This window comes from Rhincodon typus, chromosome 22 (assembly GCF_021869965.1).
Source record: "Rhincodon typus isolate 14 chromosome 22, sRhiTyp1.1, whole genome shotgun sequence".
In the NCBI taxonomy this organism is placed as follows: Eukaryota; Metazoa; Chordata; class Chondrichthyes; order Orectolobiformes; family Rhincodontidae; genus Rhincodon; species Rhincodon typus.
In genome coordinates, this window is record NC_063353.1 from 33,607,414 (window position 1) to 33,619,356 (window position 11,943).

The 11,943-nt window shown below is 44.4% G+C and overlaps 2 protein-coding genes across 8 annotated transcripts in view; one reads left to right on the forward strand and one right to left on the reverse strand.

The window, feature by feature from the left end:
• Window positions 1–11,184, reverse strand: part of odf3b (outer dense fiber of sperm tails 3B) — a 28,774-nt gene extending 17,590 nt beyond the window's left edge. Inside the window, exons 1-2 of the mRNA XM_048610529.1 lie at window positions 11,011–11,184; window positions 652–753 (exon numbers count right to left, since the gene is read on the reverse strand). Coding sequence (XP_048466486.1) covers window positions 652–753; window positions 11,011–11,164 — 256 coding nt within the window. The 5' untranslated portion in view covers window positions 11,165–11,184. The remainder of the gene's footprint in view (window positions 1–651; window positions 754–11,010) is intronic.
• LOC109913282 (thymidine phosphorylase) overlaps window positions 1–11,943 on the forward strand; it is a 68,557-nt gene that overhangs the window by 14,521 nt on the left and 42,093 nt on the right. The window contains exons 1-2 of one of the 7 annotated variants that reach the window (XM_048610522.1): window positions 1,784–1,896; window positions 10,202–10,306. The exons of 1 other annotated variant lie outside the window; for it this stretch is intronic. In XM_048610522.1, coding sequence (XP_048466479.1) covers window positions 1,884–1,896; window positions 10,202–10,306 — 118 coding nt within the window. In that variant the 5' untranslated portion in view covers window positions 1,784–1,883. Of the gene's footprint in view, window positions 1–1,783; window positions 1,897–8,019; window positions 8,093–10,201; window positions 10,307–11,003; window positions 11,090–11,943 lie in introns of those variants that run through there. 5 more of the 7 variants (XM_048610524.1, XM_048610523.1, XM_048610528.1 and 2 more) reach the window with 5 other exon arrangements.

The following is an 11,943-nucleotide window of genomic DNA, read 5'->3' on the forward strand; positions in this document are numbered from 1 at the left end:
AGTGCGGTGTTGGGAGTGAGTGTGGGTGACCAGGGAGTGAGTGTGGGTGAAAGGATGTGAGGAACTGAGGGTAACTGATTTTGGCATGGAGTCTGGGTGTCGGGAAGCCCTAAACCTGAGTTTCCCAAAGTCACCCCATTTCAAGCCTTGAATATAATCATGATCCTTCAGTGGAATTGTGAGAGGGCTGGTGAGAGCAGGCACATGGCTGTTGTAACTTGGTTGGTGCTCAATGTTGCCCTTTCCTGTTTCAGAGCTCACAACACCAAAATTTTAGCTGCTGACCCCCAACTCTGGGAAGCCTTGCCCTAGGTCCAAAACACAGGACTCTATTTAAACAAGACAAAGATGAAGATGAGTTACTTGTCATGTGTTGTTTAGAGACATCTATAAGGACAACCTTGTCTAAATATTTAAAATATTGTTGACTTTTTGGTTTGTTAGTTTTTAATCTTTATTTGCCTATGCCTTGGGAGTTTGTCAAAAACAATTTCTGTATTATCGTATCAACTTCTGAGCCAATCACACTTCGGAATTCTGGGCTTCTTCAATGTTGGTAGTGAACACCCAGAATGCAGAAATACAAGAGTGTGATAACTTGTGTCGAACATTAAAGATAATGGAAAATATTCAGAACATCAGTTACTGTACCTGGGCCTTCGTTCAGTTTAAATCCGACCGTTCGCAGTGCAATGGAATATGCAGGTACATTGCGGTGAACTAATTGATCTGCCTCGTGTACCTTGTAGTTTGCTAATCGGAAAAATGGGAAAATGAAAGTTCGGTGAACAACTTCTGCATCTGATTGAAAGAACTTGTATGTATATAGCACCTCTAACTTGGTAACATGTCCCAAGCTGCTTCGCAGGTGTGTGTTTAAACAAAAACGGTCTTGACGCCACATAAAGTAATATTCGGTCAGGTGACAACTTGCTTTGTCCAAGGGTAGCAGAATTTTATAGAGAGTATTAGAACAGAATTCCAGAGTTTAGGACTAGGCAGTTGAAAACACAGCCACTAATTGAAACTCTTGAGTTTGAGTAAGAGTTTTTCACTTGTCACCTAAACAATTTGGCACAGGTCATAGTAACATAGAAAATAAAAGCAGGAGTAGGCCATTCGAGCCTTTGAACCTGCTCAGTCATTCATTATCATCATGGCTGAACTCAGTGTTGAGCTGTAAGCCCTCCTGAGGGAGTACCTAGGCAGAAATTTAAATTTTTTGGAGCGTGAACACCTCCATGCGTGTTTGTGACCTACCCCAACACTATTAGCTCCTGCTTTGTATGGGTTGGCCCCAGCACAGCCAACCCATTATCACCGATTCACCATTCTCATTATCACCTATTCAGCATTTACTTCTTCCCTGATTTACTATCAGCGATCCCTTTATCTGCTTCCTCCTTTTCTCTCTCTCTCTCTCTCCCCCCCCCTCCCATCCCACACCCCTGTCATCATTATCATAAATGCCACCGATCCCCAGCTGTTTTCAGTTCTGGACACCAAACACTGATTCTGTTTTTCTCTCCACAGATTCTGAATTTCTCCAGTGTTTTCTGTTTATGTTTCAGATTTCCGGTGTCCACAGATCTTTGTTTTACAAAAACAAAGCGAATTTTGTGAGCAATGTTGCAACATTTAGATGAGATTCCATCATCCTTTAGGGCAGTACACATGAAAAATTCTTGCCAGTTAATCCCTCTCGATCAAAGACAGTACTCATGTCTCTGCTGTTTAATGATTTGTCATTGCATTGTGCAAAGATAGTTTGGTGCACAGTTCCTCAAAAACATACAGCTGTGACCTCCCTTCTCTTTACAAGTATATACTGGAAGTGTTCCAAACAGGCTGATTTGGGGACAACAGCTCTTTGTAAAGCCTTGATGTCAGTTAGTGGTAAGTTTCTACAAGTTAATTATTCTGGTTGTTTGGGCATTGCTAGTAAGGCTAGTATTTATTGGCCATACCCTATGGAGGCATGCGAATGTTCTTCAAAGGGCAGTTAACAGTCAACCACATACATATATTGGGCAGCACAGTGGTTCAGTGCTTAGCACTGTAGCCTCACAGTCCCAGAGACCCAGGTTCAATTCCAGAGTTGGGTGACTGTCTGTGCGGAGTTTGCACATTCTCCCTGTGTCTGTGTGAGTTTCCTCTGGGTGCTCTGGTTTCCTCCCACAGTCCAAAGATGTGCAAGCTAGGTGGACTGACCGTGCTAAGTTTCCCATAGTATCCAGGGATGTGCAGCCTAGGTGGATTAGCCATGGGAAATGCAGGGTTGCAGGGTTACAGGGATAGTGTAAATGGGGGGGGTTTGGGTGGAATGCTTCCCAGAGCGTGGGTGTGGATTCAGTGGGCCGAGTGGCCTGCTTCCACACTGTAGAGATTCTATGATTCTATGAGACTTGTTAAATATAAACCAGCCCAAGCAAATATTTTGGGGTTCCTTCCCTATAGTCCATCATCTGCAATGCTGGACCTTTTAACTTCTCTATTTTTCTAAGAACTGTAACGGAAGAAGCTGTACCTAGGGACCTTTGTACGTAAGATAGTGCCATAAGTGGCAACTTGTACACTTTTCACAATACTCACTTGAGTACATGTGACAATAAAACTAATTCTAATTCTAGTAAGATTAGAAGACCATAAGAAATATGAACAGGAGTAGGCCATTCAATCCCTTGATCCTGCTGCACCATTTAATAGGAACATGGCTGATCTGATATTCCTCACATCCACTTTCTGCCCTTTCCCTGTAACCCTTAATTCGCCGACTGATCAAGAATCTATCTACCTGAGCCTTAAATAAACATAAGGACTCTGCCCTCACAGCTGTCTGTGACAAGGAGTTCCCAAAGACTCTCTATCCTTTGAAAGAAGAAAGTCCTCCTCAACTCAGGCTTAAATTGTGCCGTTTTCATGAATGAACCATTTCAATCATTATCATAGCCTGGTTCACAAGCAATGTTTTATTGATCCTGCTTTATATTTATAGATTTCAAATTGACTGTGCTTAAATTCCCAAAATCTGACATTAGTGTTCTTTTCGCTTGTTGCTGCCTTCCTTCGGCATGGTGGCTCAGTGGTTAGCACTGTTGCCTCACAGTGCCAGGGACCCGGGTTCAATTCCACCCTCGGGTGACTGTGCAGAGTTTGCACGTTCTCCTCGTGTCTGCGTGGGTTTCCTCCGGGTGCTCCGGTTTCCTCCCACAGTCCAAAAATGTGCAGGCTAGGTGGATTGGCCATGCTAAATTGCGCATAGTGTTCAGGGATGTGTAGATTAGATGGGTTATGGGGGATGGGTCTGGGTGGGATGCTCCAAGGGTCAGTGTGGACATGTTGGGCCGAATGGCCTGTTTCCACGCTGTAGGGATTCTATGATTCCTTCTGTTCTGTTAGCCTCCCAGTGGCATCTAGAAGCCTTGTGCCCACCTCTTACAGCCCCACAATCATAGGAGAGTGATAACACTACCTGAGTGCTTAGTGACCACTCTTCCCAAGTGCACACCTGAAGTCACTCATGAGCCAATGATTGAGTCCCCCATACCCCCGAGTAGTTTGTCCTTTTAAATATCCAATGAAATTGTTGTGGTGGCTTCCCTCTGTGTTTCTACCTTCAGGCTCCTGTTCTGCCTGTCATCCAGCATGCAGCCCATTCACCTCCAGTACAATCTCAACATCTGTCTTGACACAGAGATAGTAGGGACACCCTCATCCACTTAGCTGAACTTGTCCTCACCCTCAACAACTTCTCTTTCAATTCCTCCCATTTCCTACAGACAAAGGGGGTGGCCATGGGTACCTGCATGGGCCCAAGCTATGCCTGCCTCTTTGTAGGTTACGTGGAACAATCCCTCTTCCGTAGCTACACTGGCCCTAAACCCCACCTCTTCCTCTGTTACATTGATGCCTGTATCGGTGCCGCCTCGTGCTCCCACGTGGATCTCGAACAATTCATCCACTTCACCAACACCTTTCACCCCAACCTTAAGTTCACCTGGACCATCTCTGATACCTCTCTGTCCTTCCTGGACCTCTCTGTTTCCATCTCCGGCAACCACCTGGAAACCGATATCTATTTCAAGCCTACCAACTCCCACAGCTACCTAGAATACACCTCCTCCCACCCACCTTCCTGCAAAAATGCCATCCCCTATTCCCAATTCCTTCGCCTCCGCCGCATCTGCTCCCAGGATGAGGCATTCCACTCCCGAAAATCTCAGATGTCCTCGTTTTTCAAAGACCGCAACTTACCCCTCTCAGGGTCGAGAACGCCCTCAACCGTGTCTCCAGCATTTCCAGCAACTCATCCCTCACACCCCCTCCCCGCAATAACAACCAAAACAGAATCCCCCTCATCCTCACGTACCACCCCACCAATCTCCAGATCCAATGCATCATCCTCCGACACTTCCGCCATCTGCAATCCGACCCCACCAACAAAGACATTTTTCCCTCCCACCCTTATCTGCTTTCCGGAGGGACCACTCTCTCCGTGACTCCCTTGTCCGCTCCACACTCCCTTCCAGCCCCACCTCACCCGGCACTTTTCCCTGCAACCGCAGGAAGTGCTACACCTGCCCCTTCCCCTCCCCCTTCACCCCCATCCCAGGCCCCAAGGAGACTTTCCACATCAAGCAGATGTTCACCTGCACATCTGCTAATGTGGTATACTGTATCCGCTATTCCAGATGTGGCCTCCTCTACATCAGGGAAACCAAGCGGAGACTCGGGAACCGCTTTGCAGAACACCTACGCTCGGTTCGCAACAAACAACTGCACCTCCCAGTCGCAAACCATTTCAACTCCCCCTCCCATTCCTTAGACGACATGTCCATCCTGGGCCTCCTGCAGTGCCACAATGATGCCACCCGAAGCTTGCAGGAACAGCAACTCATATTCCGCTTGGGAACCCTGCAGCCCAACGGTATCAATGTGGATTTCACAAGCTTCAAAATCTCCCCTCCCCCTACCGCATCCCAAAACCAGCCCAGCTCGTCCCCGCCTCCCTAACCTGTTCTTCCTCCCACCTATCCCCTCCTCCCACCTGAAGCCGCACCCCCACCTCCTACCTACTAACCTCATCCCGCCCCCTGGACCTGTCCGTCCTCCCTGGACTGACCTATCTCCTCCCTACCTCCCCACCTACACTCATAATTACTGGCTCCATCCCCGCCTCTTTGACCTGTCTGTCTCCTCTCCACCTATCTTCTCCTCTATCCATCTTCTATCTGCCTCCCCCTTTCTCCCTATTTATTTCAAAACCCCCTTCCCCTCCCCCATTTCTGATGAAGGCTCTAGGCCCAAAACGTCAGCTTTCCTGCTCCTCTGATGCTGCTTGGCCTGCTGTGTTCATCCAGCTCTACACCTTGTTATCTCTCTTGACACGTTCTCTATGAATAATTGAAAAATCTTAATTGGATTCATTGGCATTAGCCTCCCCTGCCCGATAATGAACTTTGCTAATGCTGGGGTCAATGCAAGAACTCCAAATGCAGGCTGGCACCACGATTTTAATCACAGGCTCCCTTTCCAATCTTACCTAGATGGCGACCTAAAAACCCAGCTCAGGATGTTTATGTGACAGACAGGCAGACCTTTGTGCTATTGCTCATACATCGCATTGCAGCGGATGGAACAAATTCGCAAAGCAGCTTTCAAGAAACCCAGTCAAAGACAATAATTTTAATTACTTTGCAAAAATAAAGAGAGTGTTCCTTATTAACTTCTTAAAGTTACACTAAAGGTAAATTAATCTCTGTTGGTAATACAAGAGAAACAGGTTATTTCTACCTGTCTGTCAAAGATGTGGCTTCTTACAGTAAAGTTTATGAAATTTACAATCACATATTTCTTACGACAGCAAATATTGCAACATTATTTATGTTTCCAATCTGCTTAGACACATTATGACACACTTTTGGAGCAGGTAGGACTTGAAACTAGGTGTCCTTACTTAGCAACAGGGTTTCTACCACTGGGCTACAAGAGTTTAGTTAGCTGAATCCCCCTGAGTTGGTTGCGTGGCTATCTAATTGAATTAAATTGATAAAGGTATTTGATAGACAAGATACAAAGGTACTATCTTCTCTGTTGGGGGAATTATAGCATTAGAGCTAGAATGTTTAGAAATGAAAACAACAAGAACGCAAAGAGTATTGAAAACTCAACTTCTTGACCCAAAAAGGCTGTGGATTAGAAATAGACTGAGATAGATAGGTTTTTGTTGGGTCAGAATGGCAAGGGACATGGAGTTAATTCAAGAAAAAGGAACTTACATTTAGATCAGCTATGATCCTATTGGAAAGCAAGATATTGTTGATCGACTAGATTGTTGATCACTAAAAATGTAGAACAGGGCTACCACTGTCAATGAAGCTGAATTCTATTCCTATCACTTGTCACGCTGTCAATGATTACTTGGTGATACATCTTCACCCTGAGACAGAAGGTTATTAAATTCAAGCCCCACCTCAGGACTTCAGTACATACATTTGACTAAAACTTCAAGAAGTGTGAAGCAAAAAACAAGTAAACAGAACTACGATACAGACCAACCTTGATCCAGAAGAATAGGCTTAAGGGGCTGAATAGCCTCCCCTTGTCTCTTAGTTTGGAGTTGCACTGACTTATCCTGTACTAGGTTGACCCTGATTAATCTCAAACATCAGCTCACACAAGCATCCAATGTGCCCCTCACTGCTGCTGTGGATTATTATTTGTTGTGATCTTTCCCCCATTGCCCTCCTCTCCCCACCCCACCATCACCTCCTTCCTCAGAAGAAGGAATGTGGTTATGAGTCAGACCCAAGATTCATCCCTGTAGGAGTGTAGGTGCCTTGCAGAGAAAGGAAAGGCCTTGGCAGCTCATCTCGATTAGTCCCAGACCAGACAAGTCTTTCCCAATTTGGAGAAATGGAGGGGAGGAGGGGCAGTAATGGACTGGGGGGTTAATTGTCTCCCACCATCTTCCTGGTAGCTCCAAGAAATCCAGCACAGGTCACAACCAGCAGATAGGATGAAACCCTTATGTGAACACTAATTGGAGTGGGAAACTGGTCTTGGGCTTCCTCACCACTGAATTAACTCAGACGGAGGTGGGAAGGTGACAGCGGCTCCACCCACCAGGCTTACAACCTGATTCAGCCCACCTCAGGGGAGAAACTCACCAGAGGAGAGAGCAGAAAATTGCAGCCCTCACTACAGTCACCCCATCAATGTTGTTCTCTCCAAAGCCTTGACACCTTTCCCTAAAGTGTGGTGCCTGGAACTGGGCAGAATGCACCAGCTGATCGAGGCAGAGTGGTTTCTTTTGGCTGAAACTAGATTTGATAATTGTTTGAGAAACATTGGCACTGGCTGTCTTTGAGAAAAAAAGTAACTGCCGAGCACAGCTTGTGGATTGGTTGCAAGCGGCAGGTTATCACAGAGCTGAGAGGAGGTGCTTTTGTGGTACAGTGGTGGTATCCTTACCTATTAGTGAGGTGGACCTAAATTTGAATCCCAACTACTTCCAGAGGTGCCCTCAAGAATTTTCCAAGCAGAACTACGAATTCAAGCCAATACCTAAGTGCAACTAAAAACCAAAAGAACCGCAGATGCTGTAAATCAGGAACAAAAACAGTAGTTGCTGGAAAAGCTCAGCAGGTCTGGCAGATTCTGTGAAGAAAAAAGTCAGAGTTAATGTTTCGGGTCCGATGACCCTTCCTCAGAAGGGTCTGTTCCGAGGAAGGGTCACCGGACCCGAAACGTTAACTCTTGATTTTTTCTTTCCCTGCCAGACCTGCTGACCTAAGTGCAATTGAGCGATTGCTCAACTGAATTTCTGTGTTTGAGAGCAATGCAGTTGAGTTAAACTGGCAAAGAATTTAAAGTTTCACTTTAGTGTAAACACTGAGGCACTTCAAATAATATCACAACAGTTAAGATTGATGGAAATACAAATCAAAACAGACACTCCTAAAAATGAGTCATTGGAGGTAGTTAAAGCAGTTTGACCATAAAAGAAATGAAGCAGATAAAAGGAAGGACATTGGAATTGAGACGAAAGAGAGAGGGGACAGATAGAGATTTGAAAAATTCAATTGGAGAGGTAAGTGAATGAGAAATACCAAAGAAAAAGAACACTAGCATAAAAGGCACTGTAAAAATGGCTATTCTAGGCCTATATGAGTTTGGTTTGATGCATGTTTTGGGAAATGTTTTGCAAATTAAGGAGAGAGCCTTGTCAACACTACATTGAATTGAAAAGGGAGAGGCATTAGGAGTACAAGCATTAGGAGTAAATACTTCATATAAAGCTCAGAGAGATTATTCTCTTAGAAGATGTAAAAAACTCACTACCTTTATAAATTAGAACATTTATTGAAGACTAGAGGATAGCAATTGTGAGACAGGCAGCAGGAATGGCTGACAATTGTGAGCAGATCCATCAATCTATACTTTTTTCTTCTGAGAAGGAAAGGAAGTGCAGATGTAAAAGAGTAGGCTGGGATGGGGTGGGGGAGAGCTGCAGACTAGTGTGGTGGGGGACACTGGGTTACTGGGAGGTAGCTGATATCTGGGGCTGAGTCGGGGGGAGGTGGTGCACACGTCAGACAGTGGGGGGAAGCTGTAGACCTTGGGCTGGGGGGCTGGAAGGGGGCTGCATATCTGGGGGCCAGTGATCATGTGGAGTGTATGAAAACTAATTTGCAATGTATCAAGGATATGTTCCTGATTGTCTGCAAATTGAATTACTTTGTTCTAATGTAATGCTGCAAAATTAATGTTGTACTTGATTTTTAAAATTAAAGCATTAATATTTTGAATGAAAACTGTTAGCACTTTGGGAGCTGTGACCATACTGCTTTTAGTTTTAAAATAGTTATGGAAAAGGATGGGCCTTGTGTAAAAGTTAAAGTTGTAAATTGGAGCAAAGCCCATTTAGATGGTATTGGACAGAAGTTTCAAAAGTTGTTCGGCGCAGGCTGTTCGCAGGTAAAGGGATGTCTGGCAAGTGGGTGGCTTTCAGGAGTGACACAATGAGAGTTCAGAGACTGTGTGTTCCTGTTAGTGTGAAGGGCGGATTTGGCAGGAGTAGAGAACACTGGATGACGAGAAATATTGAGGCTGTAGTCAAGAAAAAGAAGGAGGCATATGTTAGGTACTGGCAACTGGATCAAGTGAATCCCTTGAGGAGTATAACAGCAGTAGGAGTACACTTAAGAGGGAAATCAGGAGGGCAAAAAGGGGACGTGAGATAGCTTTGACAGATAAGATTAAGGAGAATCCAGAGAGATTCTACAAGTAAATTAAGGCAAAATAGCAACTAGAGAGAGAATAGGGCCCCTTAAAAATCAACAAGGCCATCTATGTGTGGAACGGCAGAAGATGGGTGAGATATTAAATAAATATTTTGTGTCAGTATTTACTGTTGAGAAGGACATTGAAGTTAAGGAACTTGGAGAAATAAATAATGACGTCTTATAACGAGTTCATATTACAGAAAAGGTGGGGCTGCAGGTTTTAAAATGCATAAAGGTAGATAAATCCCTGGAACTTGATCAAGTGTATCCCAGGACATTGTGGGAAGCTAAGTAAGAAATTGCGGGGCCCCTAGCAGAGATATTTGTGTGATCTACAGCCATGGGTGAGCTGCTGGAAGACTGGAGGGTGACTAATGTGGCTTCATTCAAGAAAGGCTGCAAGGTAAAGCCAGGGAACTATAGACCGGTGTGTCTGATGTCAGTGATGGGTAAGTTGTTAGAGGGGATTCTGAGAGACAGGATTTACCAGTATTTGGAAAGGCAAGGACTGATTAGGGATAGACAGCATGGCTTTGTGTATGGGAAATTGTATCTCATAAACCTGATTGAGTTTTTTGAGGAAGTAACAACAATCTCACTGATGCGTCCTCTCTTGTCCATTATCCTCAAATGGGACATTTTCCACAGATCCATGCCATATGGTTGCCTGGCCTGCTTTTATTTTTAGTGACCCTTCCTCAGAAGCTTTAATTGTTTTGTTTTGCAAATTATTTTAGCTAGGAATGCGTAGTGCAGCACATGTATAAAATACAACAGGTGTAATGACATGTATAACACAGTATTTCAATTCTTATGTTAGCTTTTCCAGGCAGAAATTGTGCGGAGGAAACTAACTCTGTTTTAGCAATCATTCCTTTGAAAAACCACGCTTTATTTAATGTTGTGATTTTCAGGAATACAACCCTGCCTTTCAGTGAGGACACCTTTTCATTCAGGGAACCCATACTCATACCAATTGGATGAAAATGAAAGCTATGCAGATTCTCCAGCAAATGGAGGTATTACTTTGCGCAAAGCAAGATCATGCAAACAGCAGTGGGACTAGTGATCACACTTTTGTCAAAATTTCTGCTTCATTTGGATATTTTCATTCGATCTTTAGTATCTCCTTATGAGCATGCAGAAGGAGCCCTGAGTTTCACATTTTAGCTGAAAGACGTTACATTCAATACTGAATTTGTCATTATACTGAAGCAGCATAGCTTAAATGTTCATGTTAAGGAGAATGGCTTGAATATCTGAGGGAAGAAAGCTACAAACTGCAATATCTAAGACACATAAAAGTTTGACTCATGACAATTCATTAGCAGGACAGCCCACAGCAGTCACCATTTTGTTACTTCAAAATCAGAAATATCCAACAATAAATATGAACAATTTATCGAGCACCTTTAACATGATAAATTATCCACGGTTGTTCCACAGGAGCTATTATCAAACCAAATTTGAGGCCAGGCCATATAAGGAGATATAATGACAGGATTATTCAAAAAGATAGATTTTAAGGAGCATCTTAAATGGGAGGGAGGGTTAGAGACGCAATTATGCTTGGGTGTAATTTCATTGCTTAGATCTTCAAAGCAGCTATAGGACGAACTAAATTGGGTGTGTGAATTGGACTGATGACACACTTGTTAGTTTGCTAATTCCCCTTTTTCTCTTTATTTTGTTATTGCATACTCCTTGGCCATTCAGCACTGACCTGGTCCTGGAGTTCTACCAGGGTCATAGTCCTTGTGTCGGTGAGCCATTGTCCAGGCAGGAACACTCTCCTTCCCATGGTGAGTCATCTTTTCTGGTAGCGTTCTTGGTGCAGGTGTACCGCTATCTTTCAGACCTGGATGGCGCTTGGCCATGGAATAAGCAGGAGCCCTGTTCGTTGTTACATCATGATCCCAGAAACCTGGAGGAAGAGCCAACAGGAAATGTCAGGAGCCTTGAGACTGCTTTGAATGACCTGAAACCTCAGTTTCATCATGCAGTAATAGCCAATGTTTTTGCATCCCTCTAGCCCAGAGAAACTTTGATTACATGCAAACAGTGAAATTCCAACTGCAAACCGAATTTCGAGGGCCCAGGTCCAATTCTACACTGGGTTTGCTTGGTTGCAAAGAACAACTGATTTCAACAATAGAGCAGCCTGCAATAGTGGAATTGTTACCGAACATTGTCATGTGATATGTCGATTCTGTTACAGTGACATTCCTAATGTTGGCAGGAACTTACACCATTATGTTACCAAATCAGTGAAGAGGCAAAGAAATTCCCAGTGCTGTTGGAAGAGGAGTGAGGAATAAGATTATTTGACAGGAACAACCCGGTTGCACAAACTTTGTTAGGAATTCAAACAAATACTGTGGGATAACAAGGTGCAGGGCTGGATGAACACAGCAGGCCAAGCAGCATCATAGGAGCAGAGAGGCCAACGTTTCGGGCCGAGACCCTTCATCAGAAAAGGGGGAGGGGAAGGGGGTTTTGAAATAAATAGGGAGAGAGTGGGAGGCGGATAGAAGAGGGATAGAGGAGAGGATAGGTGGAGAGGAAACAAACAGGTCGAAGAGGCGGGGATGGAGCCAGTAAAGGTGAGTGTAGGTAGGGAGTTAGGAAGGGGATAGGTCAGTCCAGGGAGGACGAG